This window comes from Polistes dominula, unplaced genomic scaffold, assembly GCF_049000335.1.
Source record: "Polistes dominula isolate Pdom_NZ unplaced genomic scaffold, Pdom_raw_medaka contig_25, whole genome shotgun sequence".
NCBI lineage: Eukaryota > Metazoa > Arthropoda > Insecta > Hymenoptera > Vespidae > Polistes > Polistes dominula.
The window spans coordinates 4311776-4338997 of record NW_028301094.1 but is presented as its reverse complement, the minus strand read 5'-3'; the positions used below and the strand labels follow the sequence as shown (position 1 = coordinate 4338997).

At 29.1% G+C, this 27222-nt stretch overlaps 2 protein-coding genes across 3 annotated transcripts in view; one reads left to right on the top strand and one right to left on the bottom strand.

Moving 5' to 3' along the window:
- Wdr62 (WD repeat domain 62) overlaps window positions 1-27222 on the bottom strand; it is a 132621-nt gene that overhangs the window by 4241 nt on the left and 101158 nt on the right. The window contains exons 4-19 of the mRNA XM_089176528.1: window positions 15861-16083; window positions 8396-8611; window positions 8138-8320; window positions 7833-7993; window positions 7417-7753; window positions 7167-7333; window positions 6571-6895; window positions 6264-6474; window positions 5805-6054; window positions 5227-5683; window positions 5026-5094; window positions 4633-4746; window positions 4095-4264; window positions 3689-3979; window positions 3446-3602; window positions 876-3342 (exon numbers count right to left, since the gene is read on the bottom strand). Coding sequence (XP_089032654.1) covers window positions 876-3342; window positions 3446-3602; window positions 3689-3979; window positions 4095-4264; window positions 4633-4746; window positions 5026-5094; window positions 5227-5683; window positions 5805-6054; window positions 6264-6474; window positions 6571-6895; window positions 7167-7333; window positions 7417-7753; window positions 7833-7993; window positions 8138-8320; window positions 8396-8611; window positions 15861-16083 — 5798 coding nt within the window. The remainder of the gene's footprint in view (window positions 1-875; window positions 3343-3445; window positions 3603-3688; window positions 3980-4094; window positions 4265-4632; window positions 4747-5025; window positions 5095-5226; window positions 5684-5804; window positions 6055-6263; window positions 6475-6570; window positions 6896-7166; window positions 7334-7416; window positions 7754-7832; window positions 7994-8137; window positions 8321-8395; window positions 8612-15860; window positions 16084-27222) is intronic.
- LOC149031223 (uncharacterized) lies at window positions 10232-12604 on the top strand. Of its 2 annotated transcripts, XM_089176526.1 has the most exons (6): window positions 10232-10284; window positions 10786-10881; window positions 11055-11242; window positions 11572-11929; window positions 12031-12401; window positions 12515-12604. In XM_089176526.1, the coding sequence occupies exons 2-6, from the start codon at window positions 10793-10795 to the stop codon at window positions 12592-12594; spliced, it is 1086 nt and encodes a 361-aa protein (XP_089032652.1). In that variant the 5' UTR covers window positions 10232-10284; window positions 10786-10792; the 3' UTR covers window positions 12595-12604. The 2 variants fall into 2 exon arrangements, with proteins under 2 accessions (XP_089032652.1, XP_089032653.1); XM_089176527.1 differs by lacking the exon at window positions 10232-10284 and having other exon boundaries at window positions 10697-10881.

The following is a 27222-nucleotide window of genomic DNA, read 5'->3' as shown; positions in this document are numbered from 1 at the left end:
ATATTCAATCAAATTAATTATAAAACACAATAAATTCTCTTCTTGTTCTCTTTTTTTATTCAGATGAGAGATAAATATTTTATAATTCGATAAAAAAAATAAATAATGTATATACAGAATATGTATGACTTTAATGGAATTAATGTATATTATTGTAGCAAGGCAAATGTGGGATGAAAATAGGAAAACAGGATCAATTTGATTAAAAGGATGAAAATCATGCCGCAATTAACAATTCATTCCAAAAAAAGGAAATTGGACAATATAATAAATATGAAGCTGTAACTTAGTGAATAAAGGCATTCAAACTGAAAAGTAATTGCTGTCCTTGTGTAAAAACGAGTTTTCTAATTAAATGTTTAAAATAATAGGTATGTACATATAAAATATATGCAAATATGTATAAACATAGATAATAGCATTTTCTCAAGCAATTAGTTTATATGTATATTGATTTAATTATACACATTTGTATTGCATTCACATTGAAGCTATAAAAATATGTAATATACACCTTTGTATGCATTATTACTGTAATTTTCGCGACAGTTGAATATGCATTTATGTACGCAACTGCTAATACTATTTGCTGGTGTAATTCTATAGATTGTTTACTTAGATTTCAATTTTTTTTATACATGTATTGTTATTTATATTTCGTGCTTGCTAATACTAACGAAGGTGTCTATTATAATAAGCAATAAAAAATAATTTCGCGCGATATGAAATAGAAAAAAATAGATACTATTCCATGAACAGTAATCAAGAATTTAAAACATAAAGAGCTGTAAAGCTCTTACATATATCACATCTAAAATGTTTCATAAATTATACGTATATTAGCAAACTTGTTACTTTTGACTCCGCTTAAGTACCTGCATAAAGATGTTTCATGGGAATAGTTGCTTGATTTATAGTAGGTAAAGTCTTAGTCCACTTCATGTGACTCTGACATCGCGAAGCAGGTGGCCACATCCTTTTAGGCGAATTGGTGCAACTTGATGCGGATGTAGAAGAACCACTTTCCATCAGTGATCTATCCATCGCCGATATATCCGCGCAATCACTATCTTCACCACCAGAATGAATTCGTATGTCACGTTTGATCGTACATCTACTATCACGTTCAGCTTCTAATTTAGCAAAGTTATCGCTCGTATCTGGGCAGTGAGTTAAACGGAAACATTTTTCTTTCATGAAGTATTGCTCCCTTCGTACTAAATTTTCAAACTCTTTGGAAAGTAACTTTACTGTTCCTTCTATAGCTCGAGTGATTCTTACGTCAACGCTTGCATCCAAATTATCGATACGTGCGTTAGTAGATTGTAAATTGGAATTATTCGATTTCAACTGTGTTCCATGTACATCAGATGAAGATGTAACATTGGGTTCCAAAGAGTCATAAGTTTCCATTGTATCTTTAGTTGGTATTTGATTTTCAAAAGAACAAATATTATCTCTTTCGTGACTAGTATCTTCTTCCTGGTTAGACATTATAAGAGAAGATTCATTAATATTCTGATGAGAGTATCTGTCTAAAGAATTTTCAGGATTATATGGTGGTATTCCTACTATGTTAATCTTCTTATCGGGTAAACAAGTTTGCTGATTGAAATATATACTTCTTTCGTTTGTTTCATCGTTTGTTTGCAGAGAATATTTAGCAGATTGTAAAAATTCTTCGAATCGTTTTGAATTTGCATCGGCGTCCTTTTTACTTTGTTTAGAATCCTCGTCGTTTCTCGTTTTATAACTTAGATGAGATAAGTTAGCCGGTAAAGTCGCTGAATAATTAATAGGTTCTATGTTTTGTATTGAGGATTGCGATGATGAGTCCATGTTATATTTATTCCAAGCTGGTCTTGCTCTGTTACGCATACTTTGAGTTCGCGATGAATTTCTTTTAGGCTTTGGTGGTTTATGTGCCACAAAATCATTTAATATCAGCATGGAGTGTGGTTCTTTTGGAACCTTTAAACTGTTGCTTCTTGACATGGTGTCAGTATTACTCATCATTCTAATGTCTGTATTTTTTTCATTATCATTGTCGAAATTGAATTCATAATATATACACGTAGCCGGTTGTGTGTTGTCTTCACTAAAATTAATATCATTTTTTGCTTTACACATTCTTGTATCTTGAAGAGATTTCGATCTAAATACTGTTCTACATAAAGTGGCATCATCCGTCGATGTTTGAGTATTATTCGCCGTTTCTATTTCGTTGTTCGGATTTCCACTATACGTTTCAGAATTTTGTCTTTTACGTTTGTAATGAGAATCAAACAACATTTCTAATGGTGCTGACTTTACCAACGAATCAGAGTCATCCGTTAAAATACTTTCTGTACTTCTATGATCCATGTTTTTCTGTAACGGAAACATCTGATAATCGGATTCATCGGTTAGTATACTTTCTTGACTTCTTCCAACTTGTGTTTTACGTTTTGATAAGAAAAAGCTGGCACTGGAATGTCTGTCGTGATCATAATTGTTACAATCTAATATTTCGGCACTTCCTTTAGAAAAAGATTCTACCGATGCATCTGACAATATACTTTCTTGAGAACCAGTTAAAATCCTTCTTTGATAAGTCTGATAATTTGGATAACTTTTATTTTCTATATGACTATCCATATGAATGTTGATTTGATAATCGCTAACGCAACGTCGTGGTGGATTTTTGAAATCACCTTCCAAGGAATCGTCGCTGAAATTTCCATTTCCGTCGTCACCACCGTCATCAATAGTTTGTTTCAAATTTTCAATATTACGTTCGTTCATGGCAGGCAAGCTTTCAAACGATTTAGCTAGATTTTCCATTTCTTCCTCGTTATCATCAAGACCGATAAAATAACTATAGGATCTTCTTTTTTGTGCGAATCTTGCGAAACGACTCACGTTTTTCTTACAATGTTCTTTCAAAAGTTTTAATTCCTCGCATACAGGAGATTCGGGTAAAGATTGATTGGGCTTATTTAATGACAGCTTATACTTTTCAGTTTTTTTTAATGTCAGTGTTAGTGGACGGTTAAAAGATGGTTTTATTTGTTCAATAACACACGATGTAGTTTTATCATCGGTTAAGCTGCTTTGTTCGTTTGACGTTTCTGATTTGGATAAAGCATTCCCCACACCTTGGGCTTTATTAATGAGTTGTTGAGGTTTAAACGCGGGTTTTGGATTTGGCATAGGTTTGCAAGGATTAATTGGTTTTGAGATTTTGTTTTTTTCACCCAATTTGTTACCTGTGTTAAGTCTACTCGAACGATGATGTTTCTCTGGTATATGGCTGCTTAAATCAGATATGCTCTGGCTGCTTTTCAAAGATGACCTGTAACCCTACCTACAAAATGAAAATAATATTACGAATAAATTGATTCTATTTAATCAAGAAAATTAAATAAATGGAAAAAAAAGAAAAAATTATTTATCGATCGCTTACGCTTTGCAGCTTTCTTCTAGTCTCCTCTATTCTTCTTTGCAATTCCTCACGTTTTTTAACAACATCTGCATCACCTCTGGCATGTTTAGTGGCATTTACCACCGCCGCATTACGTACTTTGTTGCTGCTATTATTACTTTCTGCACCATTATTTATCCTATAATTATGGGAATAACTTGATAAGATGATTATATTAGGTTTAATTATATGTGGAAAGATTATCCTTATTTGATAAATTATTACCTTCCATGAAATTGAGAGCTAATACTAGTAGTTTTAACGCGATTCGTTGGTTCTTCGGCTCCGCTGAGAGACTCGAATGCATTTTTTAAATACTTTTCTCGATGACTTTGTTTTGCTATTTGATCAAAACCTTCCGAGCTGGCTTCTGATAACATAGATAAAGGATTTCTTTCTGCGCTTGGTGTCGATGCTCCACCTTCTGAATCGGAATCATCTTGACTACCAGATGCAGTTAACTCGCTTGTTCGTCCACTTTCTGAGTTTCTTGGTTTCTTCTGCCGCCTTTGAGATCTACGTGATATGAAAATGAATATTGAATAAAAGCAAAAAATAAGCAAATGAATTTAATTTATAGAAGGGAATACAATAAAAGTATCAAATACAAATAGAGAAATTTAAAACGAACCTTCGAAGTTCTTCAACATCCATAGCATTTACTGTAAACTGATTTGATACAGTATCTTCTTGTGGAGGATAATACATTAACCTGTGATGAGATTTCTCTGAACCAGTTGTACCGTTTTCTCCCTCGGAATAATCTTCTACGTCTCCATCATGTTCTGTGCTTTCATGATCCTAAATAAAATAATGTCAAAAATGAATGAAAGACAAAAAAACCAACTACAATGGCATATATTATTTTTCTTATTATCCATGAGAATTGAAGTTAGATTTATTACATAGGGCAATAATAATAATTATAATAATAATAACAATAATAAAAAAACAAATAAAAGTAAAAATAAAAAAAAAATCAAGCTAACGGCACATGAAAAATGCAAAAGCAATAATTATGAAAAAATGTGTTTGCTTACAGTAATAACAAAGTATCACTTATGAAAAACCTTTTCTTTCGAATGATATATTTTCATTTTGACGTGGCTAGAAAGATTTGATCGTAGCTTCTATTCCACGCGCGCGTTGAGAGTATAAGCAAGCAGTACCTCGAATTTAAAACTGCCAAGACTGCTATCATCAGTGTGATGACGACTTCTTGATTGCCGTGTCACTTCGGTGATATTGTTACCTCTAGATATTGTCACGTTACCACCGATCACCTACGTTGGCCGGTCAAATAAAATGAGCATAAAAAAAAAAAGAGGGAAATGCAAAATATTACATAAAAATGTGATAAAGGCAAAATTGAAAATTATTAGAAAGAGAAGACGATTAGCAAAGCAAACAATTATGTACAAAAACAATTATAACAACATATTTGAATCCCATTGATTTTATATGAACAATATTATGATTTAAATTCGTGCATTAATATATGCATGCAAAACAAAAAAAGAGATGCATTGAAAAAGTAAGTAGTAAAGTTAAATTATCAGTACCTGTTTCGATTCATTAGTTAGTTCTCTGTAACTATCTGGACAAGGTTGAAATACATTTTCTTCCTCTTCCTAAAATGAATTGTATTAAAAAGTTAGTGATAATATAAGAAGGCTGTTAAAAGTTAAGTCTTTTACATCTTATATTTTATTTCAGTTATATTATTTATATTTTCAATAATATTAAAATCAATTTGTACTGACCCTTTTGAGTATAATAGTATCACGACGATAATCGCTACTGCATTTAGTTTCAGTACCACTGTCGATAGAACTGTCCTTAGAACCACCACCGCCACCACCACCATCCGAATCGACACTTCCACGAGGTGGTGGGAATGGTATGACTTCATCGCTATCGTAAACTGACTTGACGGTAATACCATCTCCTTGTTGTACTCTTTGAGCCCATCTTCCTTTCGGTAGATCTACGCTAAGCGGTCGGACAGTTGAACCAACCGTCGTATTTTCCTCCACGGTCGTCGTATTTATTTGTTTCTTAGCCCAGAGAGGTAATTGACCAACGCTAAATCTATAATCCACACCAGCATTTTGAGGTGTTGGATTAGCGTTTGGATCGAGAAATTCTGGAGGAGGTGATCCAAACGTTTCATTATCTAGCTGGATTTCAATTCCACTACCATTAACTTGTGGTGGCCTCCTATTGTAAACAGGAAGAATAAAAATTACTTTTTGTTACTTCATGAACAATTTTTTTGTTCGTTTTTATTTTAAATTATATAACATGTGTCTTCTTGTATTAAATAAAAAATATATCTTACTTTCCAGCACGCATTGCTTGCTGAGCGAGTCGAGCTTGCATCGTCACGACCATATCGTGAGGCACACGCCAGACAAATATGCAACCGTCACCACTTGCTGAAACGAGGTGACGACAGTCCGAGCTAAAACGCAATCCCGTCACCAATTCTGAATGACCTAGCATGGTTGCCATACATTCACCACTATAATAATCGTACACACACAAAGTTTTGTCTGTACATGAGGTAGCTACGTAAATTCCTGATGAATCTGTAAAAATTTGAGATATTTTCTCAGTCATTTATTTTGTCGTTTTAAATTATTTTAAAATGATCATCGGGTTTATTTTATCATAAGAGTTGTTGATTGTATACATTAATAATTATATTTTCATCCTGAATTAAATAACTAATAATAAACTTTTAATTAAATGTCTTATTTATCATAGCTAGATAGAATGAAGTTAAAGATTTATTTACCTAAGACAACTTTTATGAGGGATCCGTCTTCGCCGACAGATCCTTTGAACGTTTTACTGTGCTTTCCGGTAGTTACATTATAAACCCTAATATTTCTATCTTGGCAGGCAGTTAAAACATGTTTTTGTCCAGAATCCACTTCCATATCATATAACGTTGTCTTTCCCTGAGCGTTATGACCTCTAGCGAATTGTGGCATTCCGCCTGGTGTCTATAGAAAGAAACAAAAAAAGTAAAATGTCAAATATACAATGTCTTATCTTTATTTCAATTTAAAAAGAAGCAAAAATAAAGAGAAATATCTTACGGATTGCAATTGTCTAAAGATGATACTCTTATCAGCGCCACAAGATACCATTTGTAGTTGATTACTTTGATTCGTTTGATTAAAAAATCTCACGGCAGTAATCGAGGAGCTGTGATCGTCCAAAGTTTGTGAAAAATTGTAATCTTGATCAACGCTAAAGACGTGTATTAGTCGGTCCCTTGAAGCACTTGCCAAAAGTCTCGGAGTTTCCATGGAGTATCGGGAAAACCTTGAATACTCGAGACAAAGTACTTCCGCGTCGTGAGCCTCTATTAAACACAATTCTTCCAGAGTGGAAACGTCATGGATACGTATATTTCCCGATCTAGAATACAAAGAAATATTAAAGACAAATAATACTTTTAACACATTAAATGTCCTAATAAGACTGAAAATAAAAAATTGAAGTTAAAAGAAAATAAAACCGATTAACATCGAAATTAAAACCGATAACAATTGATATTATATTATATGTTAAATATAACATAATAAAAATTTTTTTTCACATTTTATTTGCAAAGAATAATTTGTTGTTGATTATATTAATCCGAAAGCAAATTAGTTTATTAACGTATAGTTATCATATAAAAACTCACCTATCACCGGACGCAAGATGTTTTCCATCAGGACTCACTCTTATTGACCTTACACCATTACGACCGTCGTAAGAAGCATCGCTCTTCTCGGTTGATCCAGCAGCAGCTAAATCCAAGTCCTTAAGATACGTTAATTCTGGATCCACGTAAAGGACTTTTAATAATTCCTGTAATAAAAAGTCGAATTTTTTGAATAAATCTAAAGACTTTTGTGTGAAAGAAAACAATTTATTAGAATAAACTAACTTACGCTACTATATATGTTCCTTTTGTACAATGTATCGTTCGAGAATACATCTTTCTCGAGATTCCAAACACGAATAGTGTCATCGCTTGAACAAGTGATGAAACTACCAGGCGGCATAGAGCCAATTGAATCCGTTCCTGTTGGATACATTTCAACACCCCATATGCATGCGGAATGATAAAGGAAAGAATGCGATTTACCGACCCGTCTTATATCCCTTACATCCCAAACATAAATACTATGATCGTTGTAGACACATGTTAATTTATTATTTTGTTCATCGAAAGCTAACGCTATGGCATCTGGATACCTTGCGTTTGCTGGGTGCTGAGACATATGACTGTAATAATGAAAAATTTACATTTAATTATTATTTCTTCAGTGATCTAAACGCAATAAACATTTCGATTATTCCTTACTTTATGGACAATCCCTGGGCAACGTCAACTCCTAAATAATGTGTTCTGGGTAAAGTAGTGATAAACTGCAACGTACTGGGACTGAAACACCTGACGATACCCTCGGCGCAACCAATAAAAATATACTTATCCCCGACGGCCATACAATTTGCGCTGCTCGTCTAGAATATAAAGGAAAGAAAATAATAACAAATGAATGAAATAAAATCATATAAAAGATATAGTTCATTAAATAAAGAGATAATTGGATCTTTTCTAATATATATATATATATATATACATCCATTTTTAAAAAGAAACCTTACCCGAAGTTCGACCCATTTGTCCAAAAGCCTTCGATTATTGAATTCGCATAGAAGGCCAGTTTTCGTGATGGCGTATGTCGAATCCGCCATTTCTCCTCTACCGCAGGCTACATCGACGAAATCGTTGTTTCGTTGTACACCTAATATCGCTGATCGGCCCATCAAAGGCACGGGTTCTTTATACTATTACAAGAAAATACAATATTACGTTATATTACAAATTAGTTTATGTATTTTCTTGTAAAAATTGTTTATTACCTTGGCACTACGTGAATATTCCAGGTACCAAAACTTCACGTGTCGGTTGCCTACTGTTACGAAGTAATTACCATTTTCAGCGAAACATACTGCTTTTACTTTGCTCGAAACTTTGTTAGATGCAACTTTTACGTTGTTTTTCCAATCCCAAACGTTGACGATCATATCGTGTTGGGAACCGACCGAAACCACATACTTGTTACTCGGTGAAAAAGCCTAAAATATATAAATAATAAAAATAGAAGATAAACAAGAATATAATTAAATAAAAAAAAAAATATCCATTGGGTTGTTCCCAAAAAGTTTCCGTTGATTTATATTTTTAAATATAATATATAAATGTTGAATATACAGGATTGTTTCGTAATATGTAAGATCTGTTTTATGAGTGAGCAAGGAACACAAAAATGTTAATTCATATTAAAATGTCCGACCTAATAAGTATAACGAAAATGCGTGAAGGAACGATAACAACGGAAGAAAAATATCAAGTACCGTTGGATATTCTTTCATCCAATGAAAGGTGATTTGGTATGTTCGTTTCTCATGTCGTCGCCTTGTAACCGTGCTGCATCGTGATGCACGCAGGTCGAATGTTAAATGAATATTTTTTTTTTTTTTCAAGTGAAAGAAGCCAAGGAGCTTTGAAGTTCGACCGTACTTCGAACATGTTCTTTCTTGCCTTTTTTTCTCACGATGTTCGAAGACAATATTCGTAGAATACACGAGTGATGTTATGCGAATAAGTAGTTAAGAAGTACTTTACAGTACACATAAAGGTTCCTTAGAATATTCATATTATTTGTATAAAAGTTCTGTTTCTTTTTTTTCTTTCCGTTCTTTTTTTTTTCATTAAAATTTATTATATTCATATTTTTCGTGTAAATGTGCATGTGTTGATTTATGTATAATATTATAAAAATCAAATGTATTTTCGGTGAAAGAGAGTATAAACTTTTTGAAATAAAATTTCTTTTGGAAAGGTACAGGAAATTTTCAAGCGTGACTAAAAGTGAAAGGTTTCGAGGGGAATACGAGGAACAAATTAATCATTAATAATTTAGTAATTCAATAAAGTTACCAATATAAAAAACTTAAGAAGATTCACTTTAATCGAGTATAGGTATCATGTTATTTTCTTTTTTGACTTTTATCATTAATCTAATAAATTTTGAGTTTCTCTAGAAACCTCAAATAGAAAACAAAAAAGTGAATAAATTACAAATAATACTTCTTTCCTTCTTAAATTAGCTGTTACATTTGTATAAACACTTAAACACCATTAAATGTGACGATTAATTTGAAATGGAGAGAATATTATTTAATAAATAATAAAATCTTTTCTTTTTTTTTTATTATAATAGAAAAAAATGAAAAATCAAATAAATTAAAAATTGCATATTTTTAATAATAACGTTGTTTATAAATACATATTAAATAATATATTATATATATATATCTTATCTTCATTATATGTCGAATAATAAAAGGTGATGTGAAATAATTTCTCAAAACTACATTTTGTCGAATTTTAATTATTTTGATAGCATCAACCGTTTGATTTAATTATTATAAATTTATAAATAATTCTGTTGAGAACATAAACTGTAGTTGAATTTAGTAACCGTAGTGTGTCGTGTTAAACTTCGATTAGTATTATATAAACAAAAATATTATAGGACAAGTACTTGAGAACATAAACTGTAGTTTAATCTAGTAACCGTAGTGTGTCGTGTTAATCTTCAATTAGTATTATATAAACAAAAATATTATAGGACAAGTACTAAGAAAATTTATATAAATAAGAAATTCAAAATTGATTGATCAAAACTCAAACAAATTTTGTACACATAAGATTACTGCAAAGACTGTGTTAAAACGGGTGGTGTGTAAGTAATATTTTTTTAAATAACGAAAAAGTGTTATCCTTGTTTGTCTAATATTTGTATATTTATATATAATCAATAACAAATTAAATCTAGTAAATAAAATTCACGTTTTTGTATATGGTGTGCTTTTTAATGAACTAAAAACTAACCAAACGATTTACCAACCATTCTCACATTGTTTGACTTTTAATGACAAAAATTAGTAATTCAAAGTGGCGATTACTATAATATTATAATAATATTAATCTGGATTAGATATTATAAAAGATCTTCTATATAGAGATCAGTTAATAACTGTATTATTATAATACTTATAATTATAATATATACAAGCTTACAAATTCTACATAAACGTTTGTGTGTGTGTTAATTTCTTGTATAATAATAATTTCTGTAGAATATTATCAAATTTATCCTCAACCTAGAGATTTATTTTTTTCAATAATAATACCGATTAATTCATCGAGAAATATTTCGTTCTATTATATTTAAATATTATAGGTAAAAAATGGAGTACAACGTACGTGAAGATGCTATGCGTTTAGTTGTTAAATATTTAAACATCGAAGACTTGAAAAGTGCGTCTATTACTTGCAGGTATATTTAAAAAAATATTTTATGATTATTAATATCTTGTTTGATAATATAATTATATTTAATGAAATTTATGTTTTATTATTGGTCTTTTAATAAACTAACGATAAATGTATTTACATGTGTTAAGAATTGTATAAATATATCAATGATTTTTTTTTTTTTTGATCCGTTAGGTCTTGGTTGGAACTTATTCATGAAGAAATCCAAATAAAAGGTCCCAAGATTGTTACACAAGAAATAATAATAAATCGTTACAATAAGGCAATTGCTAAGAATGATCACGTATTTTTTTCTACTGATATCAGACCGTTTTTACTTTTATGTTTTACCAACAAGGATTGCAATTCTGCTATAGCACAAAGTAAGAATGATTTTGAAGTAATAATTGAGCCGTTCAGTGCACACATCGATTAACTCCACTTTTTGAAACATCTTAAATTTAAGTGTCAAAGCACTTGGTATAGTCACAACTTTTTATATTTATAATAACTTTTCTGAATAATAAAGATTAACACCATTATACGGCAAAATTTTTTTGGCCATTGAATAATAAGTAATACAACAATATACATTATTTCATCGCATTTCTCAACTTTTGGTTTTATGGAGTTAATCGATGTGTGCACTGAACGGCTCAATATAATAGGATTATTTTTTGTAAAAGTAAAAGATTAATTGAAAATTTTTAAGGACATATTTCTCAGCTCCATCCAAAGAATTGCTATATAGCAGAATTGAAAAGAAATATTTTAGAAGATGTTAATACAGTTTGGACGATTTTAATTCCTTATTCAAGTCATCTCGAAATAAATACTATGAACTTTGCCGTAAAATATGAAACGCCAATGTCGGGATTACGTTGGATAGATATCAAAGAAAAAGGAAAATTCTCTTACTTTCACGAATATTTCCAAGAATTAGATGAATTGTCATTTCGCTACAAACAACTTAAACTTTGCTCACCAATCTACCAAACATTTTTAATTTTATTTTGCACATATTCCGATATATCTGATTTAAAGAAAATAATTGCACAATTATCAATTTGGTAATATATATTAGATAGAAATTTTTCTATTATGTAAATAAAAATAATATTTGTATTCATAAAATATTTATAAAAAATCCGTATTTTGTTTTTTTACATAGGTATCCACAATCTGGTCCTATTTGGGGATGTATATTAAATTCAGCTGGAGTATTTCCTAAGAAATTGAAAAAAGTACCACCACCTAAACAGGCAAATATTATACAAATTTATATAAGTGGCATAGAAATGTTAACTAAGGTTTTAATTTTTAATGATGGTTGTAATACCAAAGAAAAAATTGAAAAGGAATTTCAAGATTTGAAAAGTGCAATACAGTTAAAAAAATGCTCTATAGCTTTTATGTGCACATCTGTTGCACGTTATAAAAATTTTTATGAGATAGAATCAACTGCATTCAAAGAAATTTTCCCTCAAGTAAGATTGGCTCATATTTTCAGTAGAAGACCATTCGGAGCACAAAATTTCTACGGTTTGTAAAATTTTTATTAGAAAAAAAAAAAAAAATAGAATGCGTTAATATTTATTTCTTTCTTAAAAATAAAAAAATAAATAAAAACGATTTTTATATATATTTTATTTCAGAATTTAATAAATATTTGAGGGATATCAAACCGCACTTAAATTATAACGATACAACTTTTTTATTATTTACATATAATTAAATTATACATAAAATATATAGTTAAAATGTTAACACATTCGTATAAATTGTGTAAATTTTGTCAAAATATAATAATAATAATAATAACAAAAATTATATTGTTAGTGTATGCAACAGTTAAATAAAGAATTATATCCATATAAAGTTTAAAACAACTATGCTATAATATATTGTGCTTGCGATAAGAAAATAAATATATTATAACATTATTTTTATACTAACACATATTAATTTATTACACGTTTAATCATTAAAATTATGTTTAAAAAAATAGGTCGAATAATAAAAAGTGATCTGAAATAATTTTTCAAAATTACATTTTGTCGAATTTCAATTGTTTTGATACCATCACCTTTTCAAAATTGCGTCTTCTACTAATTTTGTTACTACGAAATCTTTTTGTCTCATTTTATTTACAATTATCATATTTACTCAGAATATAAGCAACCTCAAATGCTTTATTGATACATAGCATAAAGTTGTACATTAACCACGTGCAACCGGAAAATAATAAATAACGAATGGAGATAAGTCACTTTAAAAATAAACTTTTCATAATTCTGTTGATCGGAAAATTTTCTTGTTACAATGTCTTCATGATTTTTAATATATTTGTAACAAATTGCTTCAGAATGAAAAGATCATGTAAAAATGTAATTATTAAGGTAGCTAACTCGATTTTTTTGGAAAATGGAGGTAGGCTACTTTCAAAATAAACGGCCCATATATAAAAATTCAGTGTCATATTTTTACTTTTCAATGAATTTCGAAACTACTTAACCGATTTTAATGAAATTTTTTTTATTTTGTGATATTTTTTTCAACTTAGGATATAGAATAGTTTTTATTGCGATTATTTTTATTTTTTATTGCTAATTTAAGAATTTATTATTTGAAGATTATCTAGGTCTTTAGGTTCTGTAAGTTTTCATCAGATGGCGTTGTATTGCAATTCAATTTAGGGATCCTATAGGAGGGATGCGCCGTGTACATTGCTGGGGGACCGGAACTCGATTTTGCGCGCGAATGATTCAAACATTGAAATAATTATGAAATAATGAATTGCATCAAATACAGAAAAAAATGAACTATATTTAATGATAATTAAAAATTTATATTAAAATAGAATAGGTTACACGAAAAAATTATTATAAATTCAAGCGGTCCCTCAAAATTTTCAGCCAATGGCACATGAGCTGAATATGAATGGCGCATCCGTCCTACAGGATCCCTAATTTAATTATTTCGATACATTCACGTCATACGTTTTTTTTTTCAGATTTATATATGACAAATTTAATCTTGCTATTTATATTTTTTCATATATTATTATTTTATGTATTCCATTGTTATTGTGGTATTATTTTGTGTGTTGTTATAATTTATTAAATAGTTTAGAATTATAATAAATTAACGTTTGATAACAAAGCCACAGCCCTGACGCAACCCTGGCGTGGCCAGGGGCACCTAGTATATACATATAAATATTAAAATTGAAAATATATAAAAATTCTTTATTATAAAGAATGGGAATAAACGCGATGATGCTAATAATAATGGAATTTAATTGGAAAAGTATCGGTAATATTTTTAAATTTGTTATTCGATCTGGTTTAAAGTGACGTAAGTATTGTAATGCTATTTCCTTGGTTTTTACCGTCGTGTCATCCAGATAACCGTGAGTTCTACTATAAAAGGAGTTCTAATTAGCATGTCAGTGATAGCACATAGCGGTGGTAAACTCGTCATAGCGAAGGCGAATTGCAATAGGCGCGGTCTCTTGCTTGTGGCGAGCTTATTCAACGTAATGTTGGATTCAATGCTATGCAGTTCGTTTCAAGTGCTCCTGGCACTCGTTCAAAAAAATAATTTTACAATTACGCGGATTTTTCTCTCTCTTTCTTTGTCTTTCATTCTATCGCTCATCACTCTTTCTTTTTTTATTTCTTTCCAATTTAACAAAAAAAAAAAAAAAAAAAAAAAAATAATAATTTAACAAACGCTCGACGCAAGGACTCACGCGGAAAAAAACGGTAAAAAAAGGAAGAAAAAAATTAAAAATTAAGGATAAAAAATATCGTCTGAAGAACGTAATACGATTTGAACGAATGCTTGCTTCCTTCACGAAAATCTGGTCTTTCTCATTAAAGGATATCAATAGGAAAGAAATAAAAATTGGGTCACGGTTATTTCGTTCTTTAAAGCGGTTTGAAAAGTGAAAAGCGATCGTTCCCATCCCTTGCCCCTTTCTTTTATTCCTTATTTCTAAATGATAAAATGATTTCTTTTTTTATCTTATTTCATTTTATTTCGTTAATTTTTCTCGTCGTCATTGAATTTATTTTCGCGAAAAAGAAAAAAGGAATAATAATATTAATAATAATAATAATAATAATAACAATAATAATGATAATAATAATAAGCAGAAGAATGTCATCGTAGGTAAAAGCAATTTGTTAACTATTCGAGCAGAGTTAAGGATCGTGGTAGAATCTCACCGGGAATTTCATTGCTCAATCGCCAAGCGGGTCTTGAAATCTTAGCCTTAAATGTACTCGTTCCCGTTCGCGTGTGCATACCCTACGCGTAGAACGAAAAGATAGAAATAGAAAGAGAAAGAGATATATGCATGAAAACGGTGAGAAGAGAAAATAATCTCACATGTAAAAGTTGTTGTGCGTTATGCTATTAAATGGAATTAATGTAAGTTAGTATTAAAAGTCAGGATTTCAATCCATTATAAGATTTAACGCGAATGAGACATGATTCATTTTATACGACAAACTAAATCAGAAAATATTCATTCGAACGAATAATCTTATCGAATATTTTAATAATTTAATAACATTTTTATCGAAAAAAATAAGAATTTTAAAGTGTATTTTAATTAATTTAACATACATATGAATTTTATATTTTTTTTATATTTTATATTTGATTTATGTAGTTAATGGGAAATAATTAAATTTTATTGTAAAATTATTAAATTTATGTTGTAATTTATGTATAATTTATTTAATATAATTTAATATAATATATTAATTTAATATAATTTATTATAATTTTATATTAAATTTGTATATAATTTATAAATAAAATTAGTAAATTTTAATTAAATATTCTCTCTAAAAATATATTTTATAAAATTTATTATTTTAATTAAATAATTAAAAATAAATTTTTTTATACGTGGATAAATTTAAATAAATAGATAAAAAAAATAATAAAAGAAAAATTTGGATAAATAATTAGTGGATATAAACTTACCACGCAATTGATGCCATATTTGTGTCCGGAAAATTCGGCAATTTGTACCGCATTATGAGGATCGGATATATCCCAGACCCTAACATTCGGCATGTGTCCGCATTCGCCGGTAGCCAAAAGTCTTCCGTCTCCAGCAAGAGCCAAAGAAGTCACAGTCTTCCGGCAAGCATTGAGCACGTGCGCTTGCGTGTTCCTTCGAGGATTGAAAAGCACGACCGTGCAGCTGCGAATACGAAGTCAAAAAGATTTCTGATTAGTTGGACGAGTTTAATCAAAGGAGTACGAGTGTGATTAACGGTCTTTGTTTCCTCTTTTAAAAAGACTCAGAAAAAAATAGATGTCGAACATTTTTTCTCACTATTTTTCCTTTTATCTCTTTTTTCTTTCTCCCCACCCCATCTCCCTCCTTTTTTTCTTTTTTGTTAATGCAAAATAGGACATTACTTTCTACTTAATAAATCTTTGAACTATTTGGTCACGGTTGGGACCACACATGAGACATCAAACACCTTCTTCTTCGTTTCCTTCTCTTGCTTGCGTAACGGGTTATTTCATTCTAATCCCAGACGACATGAACAAGAGGATAAACGAAGAATAGGATGGAAAAAGAAAAATAAGGCTGAGTCGACTGAAAGGTCGTACTTCGTAATACGTGTCTCTTTTTTGTCTTTTATATGTGTGTGTTTGTGTATGGATCTCTTGTGTACATGTGATCCATACAAAACGTGCTTAAGAAAGCGAGAGGCACGTGTTCGAGCTTTGCAATGGCTCCAAAACACTCCACGCTCTTATTTCCAGAAGAGAATAATAATTTTTTAGAGATGTTTCTAGCCTTTTTCTAAGTCTCACGAGACGTACCATTTGATTTTAACACGTTCGATAAATAGTACATACACAGATATATTATATATTATATAATATATATACTGATCTTTAATTAAACCACATTTCAAATTATAAATTTTTTTCTAACATTATCCAAATGAGGATAAATTAATAATTTAAAATTGAATAAATAGAACAAACGCGAAATAACACACGAAAAATATCGTTTATTTTTTCGACTAAAATAACATAAAATGTAAATTGTTACGAACCATATATACAGGTGTTTCGTGATATGTGAGACCTACTTTAGGAATAAACAGGGGACGCATAAAAAATTGGAAAAACAAAAGGTAATATAAATGTTTCCATAAACTTTTGTCATTATTGTTGTGCTCCCTGCCTGAACTAGATCCAACATATTACGAAACACCCCTGTACATATAAAATATATATAATATATTTTGTATATATAATATTATATTAAATTATTATAATATATATATTAATATTAATACTAATAGGGGTGATACAAAGACTAGTCAAATAACCAGTTTTAATTAAATTTTGAATTAAGATTTTCCATTCAATGTCACTGTTTTTCGTGATTTGTCTATACGACAATTATAATACAAAATATTAATTTACAATAACATTATGGATAAAAATAAATAAAATATCGATTGATTTAATGGATGTTTTGATATCATTAAAATATTTTTCAGTAGTAAAAGAAGAGTTATAATCAGGCCGTTATGTAGATCGAGTAAGTACAAAGCAATGGAATAAATGAATGAATGAATGAGAAGAAAAAAAGAAAAGAGAAGAAAAGAAATTAAAGAAGAGATGGTGTTTCTCTATTTATCAAATCTCGATATTTGTTATTTCCCTTTGATTGACCTCCTTTTTTCTTCTTTTTTTCGATTGGTGTCGAGTACGTTACGTCACGATTACACGGCTCGTTACATTTTTGATCGAATTGCGCATGAATGAACGCTTCCGTATACTCGTTGAAAGAATGACACGGTGATATTATAGCAAGTTATACTCCCGTTCTCGATGTAGACGATACTCGCGTGGTATTTTGCAGTAATTTGAGACATATACTTTCCTCCTCCTCTTCCTCCTCTTTTTCCTTCTTCTCTTCAGCTGTCACAACCATCAATGCGTTGGCGGTCTTGTATTGCATTCGATTCATTCGTCCGTTTCTTCCTTCTTCTCGTCTATTTTTTTTTTTTTTAATCTTTTCTTTCGGACTTAACCGCAACCGTGTCAATAAACTTCTACTTGCGGATCATCGTCTTGTCTTCTTTGCCACATGATGCATCGACGTTCACACAAATTTGACGTATTTTCGTCATTTATAGATTCTCTTACATTAATGATTTTATTTTTGGACATAGATTTTTCCAAATAATTTATTAATAATTTTTAAATACGGTATATTCAGGTAGTTAATAAGTAATATTTGTTTTGTTTTGTTTTTTGGAATATTTTATAGCTTAGGTAATTAGATGTAATAATAGTAAATATAATATCAAGTTGCTTCGATAAGTATAATGACAGAATTATCAGTAGAATCGTATCAAATATTAGAAGTATTTAATATTACTTATATTGTGGATAATTTTTAATTTAAAAAAAAAAAAGAGAAATTATAAAAAACATAATAGTATACTTTGATAATAATAGTTTATCCCTATAAAAAAACTAAAACATTAATTCCGTTTACCCATATATTTATAGGGTTTCCCATATAATTGTATTCACGATTTTTCAAATACTTGCGATAACCTGACAAAAAAAATATTTTAAATAAAAGTTAAGCTGTTTTTGATTGATTATACATTGTAATAAAAAAAAGTATGAAAATTTTTTAAAATATTTTTTAAGGGTACCTTTATTTTGTTAAATGGCACCCTATATCCTTGACCCTATATATATATATATATATATATATATATATATATATATATATATATATATATTTAAAGCAAGAAAAATTTTGATATTAGTTAAGATAGAAAAAGATAACAAAACTTATAGGGGATGATCTAATTTATATTAACGAAATATAAAATAATATTTTTTCGGTTTATTACGAAAGAAGATGGAATTGCAAACGCGTTGAATTTTTCAATATTTTCCGTTCTCTCGTTCATCGATACTCACTTTGGTTGGTGCAACCCTCGGTGTCTCTTCTTCCTCTGACGTTAAGCTGACTCGACAAGACACATAATGTCAAGTGGCATCGACCGACGGTCGAATTAAAGGATGCTTCGTTTCGACGAGTCTGCATTTCGTGACTCGTACTAATCGATTTTCTATAAGTGTTTCTTTTTTTTTCTTTTTCTTTCATTATCTATTATTAAGATACGCTTACAAGTTTCATTTAGACAGCATTTCTTTCTCTTACTTAATCTTATAATTTCATTCTAGTATCACTTTCAAATATTTTTATCCCAATCATCTGTGTCTTCTTCATTATGTATGATACTATTAGGTGTTGGAATTAATTCGTAGCGTTTTACGAAAAATGAAAGATATTACACTATCCTGTTTTTGCCTTCAGAAATAAATTTATCGTAATTCAGCACTTATTTGGTGTGCTTTTTACAACACACATCTCATTTTGAATTGTTAATGACAACAAGTTGTAATTATTTAAATATATTGATATTTGTGCAAAATAAAATGTTTTACAGGGATTTTTATTGCATTACTTTAATATGGATTAAAGTGCTACGGAAAATCATCGAATTTTTATGGTGGCCATGCTGTAACTAAGAAAACTTGTCGGAAGTGTTTTGCACGTTTTAAAATTGGTAAAACGTAATATTCAGGAGCCGAGCTCTTCTTTTGTATTTGGTGGGATTAACAGGGTTTAGTTTATTATAAACTATTAAAACCATATAAAACTATCACTGGGGATCGTTACCGATTACAACTAATGCGCTTGAGTCGTGCATTGAAAGAAAAACAGCCGAAATGGAGCGAAAGGCACGATAAAGTTATTTTGTTGCAAAAAGAAAAATAAGAAATTATATATTCTAAGTAAAAATGAATTTTATTAAAATAAAGTTTAATAAAATCAAAATTCTTTATACATATAATATATTCGCATAGGACACTGGATTACTATTATAATTCTTGACCAATCATTAAAGTCAAACAATGTGGACACGGTTTAGTAACATGAATAGGTGACGGTAACAACTACCTTTAGAGAAACAAAGTTAAAAACCGTGAGCTGCTGACTCTAGAAAAAATAGGAGGAAAAAAGATGCAACCTCTTTAGTAGTATTTTAAATAAGTATGATGAAAACGTGTTAGTAAAGAAGAGTAATTTAAAACCCGTAAAAGGGAGAGTAAAAAGTAAAAAGGTAACAAAAAAAATTGAAATATAAATAAATGATATACAAAAATTTATTATTAATTCCCACCCTTTTTATATTGAAATTATAATTACGGAGAAAAAAAATTTGATTATATATTTAAAATAATAAAAATATATGTTCCAATTTATATAATGAAAAAAGATAATTAATGAAGAAGGAAATAGAGAGTAGTTTATTCTTGTTTGTATCAGACAAAAGCTTATTCCTTCAACACGATAGGATCCTCAATGTTGAACAGAAGACAACTAATTTTTTTTTTATTGGATCTTCTACGAGCTACTGAGAAAATTTTTAGCCATCTTTTTCTTTCCTCTTTTCTCTCTCTTTTTTTTCTCTCCGTCTCTCTTTATTTCAATCTTGGCAAATCGTTTTTCTCGATCGCTGTTGGCAGAGTATTCTCTCTTCGTATTCCTGAACCGTGCGAGGATCTACCATTTACGTAGGCGCGAGCAACTTCCGTTTCTGCTTCACTTTCAACCGTGAAAGACAAGAGCCTGACATTGACGTACGATAAGCAACAGAGGTTAAAGAACTCTCTTACACGTATTTTATTTTTTTTTATTTCTTATTTTTTGTCTTAATTATTAGAAAAAATCCATTATGGTAATATAAATGAAATAATGGTATCAATTATAAAGGATAAAAAAAAGGAAAATTTTTACCTTGATCGATACGTGATTTAATTATTTTCAAACATTTACTTGATAAATTAATTATTATACGATCGACTAATGTTATTGCTTTAATAAACAGTTATTATAATTCGAAGATAGATGATTGTATGAGAGAAAGTGTCGTAAAAAAAGCTTTTCTAATTCTTAAAAGAAATGTAGTAATAAAAACATTTATAATTATGATATAAAATTTATCAATTTTAATTACTGTATTGATTAAAAATAATCCGAAAAAATTAGAAGTAATTCGCAAAAAAAATAAATTAAAAGAGAAAAAGATCAAAATTTAATACAAAATATACGGACGATAAATTTTCATATAGTTAATTTTTATTTTCTTTTTGTACAAAAAATATGATTAATTAATATATCGAAGCAAAAAAAATTTTATCGATAAGCAAAAAAAAATTATTTGTTAGTGATTTAAAAAAATGATCGAGATTATTCCTATAAGCGTTCAGTCGTATCATTGGATAGATTTCTAAAAGAAACGAATGACGTAATGATTGAAAAGAATAAAAATTATTTTATCCTTCGGAGATAAGCGTCATTTGCATTGTACATATATAAACGCATAAACTTATAATGACGTTTCTCTTATGTACATAGATATGTATAGATATACATATATGCGTATAACAATAGTACGATAACGTCACTCATTACCTGTCTCGAGACCTTGTCTTTTAAAATGCGTTTCAAACGAGGACAAACGAAGAAGAAAATGAAGATGATGATGAAGAAGATGAAGAAGATGAAGAAGAAGAAGTCGATCGACCGAATATCGCCAGGAGGTCTTTAAATGAGATACTCTCGTGGGAAATTGAGACGTTCAAGTCGTCGTATTCTCGCGCGAGTTCGTTGAATTATTCAGCAATCGGAAGAGATCTTTCGTTATATTGCTGAGATCGTAGAAGATATCATTTAAGATCGTTGATGCATGACTCTTTTCTCTCGACCGTTTTTGCCATGTTACCTTTGATTAATTGTTCATTTATTTTATTTTTTAAAACAAATTATGAACATAGATTCCATTTTGTACTTCTCTTTCATTTATCGTTCTTTTAAAATAATGTATTTTATTTTATTCTATTTTATGGTTTTTTTTCTGATTTTGTAGAATTATTGTCAAGAAATTTGAGTTCGCTTACACATTGTATTATTATTATTATTATTATTTTTTTGGTCCTTTCAATGAAATTTTTAATTACGTTTGTCTGTTTCGTTGATACGCAAATTTATTGTATTATCATTTGATAATTTTTATATGTTTCAACAAGGTTTGTTTTTATAAAGAAAAAATCATAAAAATTGCGATTTATTCATTTGTTGAATATTCAAGGCATTTGTTTGTTTTCTTTTTAAATTTGTTTAATTATGTTTAAGAATATGGAAAATAGTAATTTATTTTTCTAGTTCTTGTGTAAATGAAATTTCTCGTTGATTACATTACCTTTATATCATTTATTTCTCTTTCAATGATCGTGAATCGTTTTATAGGGTTTGTTTTAGAATAGGTTGGCGTATACTTATGGCTTTCTTTCTTTGGACAAGACGATGAAAGGGGAGGCTTGGGGCCGTGTGAAGGAAGCACACCACACTTTCCGTGACTTCGACCTAGTGAAACTAGCACACACCGGGCGTGCACGAATAACGTAAATACGATGGAAATCGTTCGTACAACACTGAACGATAGCCATGTTGAACCCATAACTAATATAAGATGTTCGTGAGATAAACGAAAACATTTATTTCGAAATAAAATTAAATACGTATAACTCTGAATAAATAAATAAATCAGTAAATGAAAAAATAAAAACATAATTTAATTTATGTGATATTAATTATACAAATTAATATAATAAAAATTTTCTTTTAACATTACTCATTGGATAATTTCTAATATTAATATAAAAAAAAGATATAAATATATATCGTTAAAATCTATGCAATAAATACTGAAAATTCTAAATAAAAAAAAGTAATAATAAAACTAATTCTATTATTCTACAATTAAATTATTAAATTAATATAATCAATTAACCCATTGACTGCCGGACATATTGAGAGCGTCTTGCCCTGGGTGTCAAAATTTTATTTTAAAGAATTTATGAATTTCTACAAAATATAATAATATTAAGTTACTGATATAACATTGTAATGGCACTTATAATAATTGATAATTAATGTTTTTTACACCATATAAATTTTTTATTTATCCTTTTTAATAATTCTTAACTTAAATAACCATTTGTAATTAATCTAAAATTGCATCACAGACTACGTAGGTGGCAATATTGGCACACACACTTACTACGAGATATGTCGTAGTTGGCAGTCAATGTGTTAAAATCTGATATACCATATATACATTGTTACATTAATCAGTATCATGATTAGGGGGACAAACAATGCAAAATAAATTGATTAATATACTTTTACAGTTAACTCGAAATTGAGAATTAATCGAATCGAAAATTAATTAACCCATTACCCGCCACAATACGAAAATGCAAAAAAAATTAAATTAACTGTATAATAATATTCATACTAACCAAATAGAACTATTTTTGCAATAATTTTTTTTTATTTAAATAATTATTTAAAAATATACAAATTATTTAATTAATTTATTTAAATAATTTTATTTAAATATAAAAATTGTTATATATCATTAATTATTGATTTAAAATAGAATAGTGAGAATTTTTAATATTTTCATGAAGCACATAGTACGATCTCATGATTTTAACGAATATATTTCATTCTGAAATTGCACTTATAAAAAAAAAACTTTCAAAATGCATCCCAAAAAAGGCCATTGGCGGGTAATGGGTTAATAAACATAATACTACAGATAACCAAGATCCTACCTGTATTAATAAAATGCAAGGATACCGAATTGTATGTTTCAACGATGAACGACGAAACTAGACTAATCGAAATTTCAAAATTTGCCTAGAGATATTTTAACGCGATATGGTACGCGTTGGTACATATAATACATATATGCATATATGTACGTAGAATAGTTGCACGCGAACATATTACGATATGCGATAGATCGTAACAAAACTCTCTGTCTATTTGCTCGAATGTTATTTGAGCGTGTGAGAATTTTGTAAGGTCGAAAGGTTTAAAGGTCAGTAGGTCGATCGTTGAGAACGATAATTGACTGGATTCATAACTATTTGGTCATCTGGTCATCTAATAATAATAATAATAATCATCATCATCATTATATTCATCATAATCATCATCGTCATCATTTATCGAGTAGGTATATTCGATCATTTTCTAAAAGTTATTACTTGAAAGAAACTAGATACTTTTTTCTTTTTATCTTGCTTTTCTTCTTTTTCTATCTCTTCTTTTTCTTTTCTTTTTTTTTTTTATTTTATTTTTACGGCGAGGTACGATGAAGAATGAGAGCGGAACGACAAGCTGAGTTGTCTGTTAGATTCGACTCTCGATTTCTTTCTCGTTCTTGATAAATTCTTACCGTCACGTGATCGGTGTTTTTGATTACGGTATGAACTAATCACACGAGGTAATGTATGTACATATATGTGAAACTTGTATGTGTGTGTCTGTGAAGACGATACAAAGAACTGAAGAAGGAAGAGGAACTTTCGCGTGGCCTTGAAAGAAAACTTCCAAGTCAAACATGGCTATACTGATTCCAGTTGATAAGAGAAAAAGTAAAGAAGAAAATCATTAGAAAACAATCTAATTTTTGCGTGTGAAAGAACGTTATCTTGTAAAAATAAAAAGAGAGAAAGAAGGAAAGATAGAAAAAGAGGAGGGTGTGGGGAAACTAGTTAGAAACTTGATTATATATAAAATCATGAACTATACAAAGTGTTTCTACATCAGGTATGAAGATCTCTTTTTTTAGATCGAGATATATTATGTATGTAAATAAATGAGAACGCGAATAGCGTGAACACGTTGGTAGTATTACTCGTGTGAGAAAAAAAGACCGAAAATCTGGCTTACGAATGAAAAAGAAAGAGAAAGAGATAGAAGTAACGAAATGGAATCACCGGAAGGGGAAGTAGGATCGAAAGTCGTGGAAAGTCAGAATGTTCGGGATAACGATATCACAAGGTGGTGGTGGTGGTGGTGGTAAGCTAATAGCGAGACGAACTCCTGGGAAAAATCATTATTAGTGTTATTGTTCGATGATTCATTATGGTTCCATAGTAATTTTGTCCGTTTAAATATCGTTTCAATGAAAGAGAAAAATAACAAGATGTAATATAATATATATAGGGTGTTTTGGGGTTTACCGACAAAACTGTGCAAATATATTCTATAAATAGAATAAAAAAAATATATATTATTTATAACGAGAATAGATAAAATTTATTAGAAAGTTTATTTGAAAAAAATAAAATTAAAATTAAAATTTGTTATAAAAAATTTCCTTTGAATAAAAGTATTATAGATCATTCTGTATATACTAACCTTAGTAGCACAAAATATTGAATACATGTGTATTTAATATTAAAAAGACATTGAATCTTTTTTTAATATTAAATACACATGTATTCAATATTTTGTGTTACTAAAAGACATTGAATCTCTTTTTAATATTAAATACACATGTGTATTCAATATTTTGTGCTACTAGGGAATAATCATTTTCGATCAAACAATTTGATTGATTTTGATCTAGGAGTGTGTATTATGATAGTCGTTTAACTCTGGGACGATGAAGCTACTGAGATAAAATTAAGATTTTTTAACAATAATACGTTGTTAAACATCTAACGTATTCGTGCAATTAATTTATGTAATTTTCAAGTATGTTTCTTAGAAAATGACAAGTGTTTTTTATATATTTTAATGTAATGTAAACAGTATCGATTACTGCGAAAACTTATTATTTAAAATTTAAATAATTTGATGAATTCTCATAACAAGATGTAATTTGTAATTAATAAATAATCTAAATGTATTAAGTTTAACTTTCGAACGTTAGTCTAACTATTAGCTTAATAAATATTATTTTATTATATTTATTATTTTAGGTATACTATTTAATTCTATTAATTTATAGAAAACTAGCTATGCCCTACCACGTGTTACTATGGCTCATGTAAGCCAAAATATGGCGTTGTAGTATAGATAAAGGTTAGGTTATGTTCAAATGTTTCATGCACTCACCGAAATCTATGGCCAACAGATGGCGCTGGACTTACCTATATTTTTTTTCTTTTTAAATTAATTAATAATTTTATAAATAAATTAATGTAATAAAAACATACCTGTATGCGAATGCAACGTTTTTTCAAAATTTCAAAACAATCGATAAAATATTTTTGGAGATTAGCGATTAGGTACAAACCAAATGTACATTTTTATACATACCGATATAGATATACAGATACTAATAAAATATTTGTAATATCAAATATTATAACAAGTTTCAAAAATAATTATTTTGAATTTTTTAGGCAGAGAAAATAATTATTAGTAATTTTTACGAGTATTAACGTAAAAAATATTATCGTACAGTAATTCGATAGCTTAAATATATATTATTTAATATAACATTAAAAAGAACATTATTTGATATTATGTGAAAATGTTTTTCGATAATTGTTAGCGTTGTATAAAATTAAAAATAAAAAGATACAGGAAGTAAGTAGAATCTGTTAGTGTTTCGAAAATAATGCAAATCAGGTAGTAGAGACTTTGCAAAGCAAAACGACATCCGGTTTGTCTATATAGAACCGAGCTGTTTATTAAAACGCGCGCTTGACTGATCCTCTTTCTTTCTTTCTCTTTGATTTTTTTTGTTGTTTTTCTCCTTCTCTCAGTTCGTTTCTCTTTCGATAACGGCAGCTAGAATTAAGCTAATACATGAGAGAGAAAGAGAAAGAGAGAGTGGAGAAACATTTAACCGCTTTGTAGGAGAACGGTGCGTTGAACCGCAGGTGCGAGCTTGCGGATAGACGATAATTAGTTCGACCTGCAATTAGTCGATGAGTTGTGGTTAGTAATAACTTGTGCCGAGTTCTCGAAGAAGACATAGTATGAAGTAGTACGATCGATAGATTTCAAATAATCGATACTAAATGAAAAAAAAAAAAAATTGAATACTCAATTTTTATTTAAGATCACTTTTTTTAAATAAAGTAAAACAGATTTTTCAAAGAAATTATCGAGATGATATTTATTAAATCTCGATAAAGGTTTAAACAATTAATTTATATATATAAAAATTCAGTGTCACAGTGTTTGTCCACTAATAACTCCGAAATTACTCAATCGATTTTCATGAATTTTATTTTATTTTATGTGATTTGTTCCAACTTAGAATATAGGATAGTTTTTATCGCGATTATTTTTATTTTTCGTTGTAAATTTAAGAATTTATTATTTAGAGGTTGGCTAGGTCTCTAGGTTCTGTAAGTTTTCGATAGATGGCGCTTAATTACAATTCAATTATTTAAA

Excerpts from the sequence above, each read along its gene's own strand:
- LOC149031223 (XM_089176526.1), top strand. The coding sequence starts at position 10,793 with ATGGAGTACAACGTACGTGAAGATGCTATGCGTTTAGTTGTTAAATAT. Across the intron at positions 10,882-11,054 it reads AGTGCGTCTATTACTTGCAG|GTCTTGGTTGGAACTTATTC; the intron begins GTATATTTAAAA and ends TTGATCCGTTAG. Across the intron at positions 12,402-12,514 it reads CGGAGCACAAAATTTCTACG|AATTTAATAAATATTTGAGG; the intron begins GTTTGTAAAATT and ends ATTTTATTTCAG.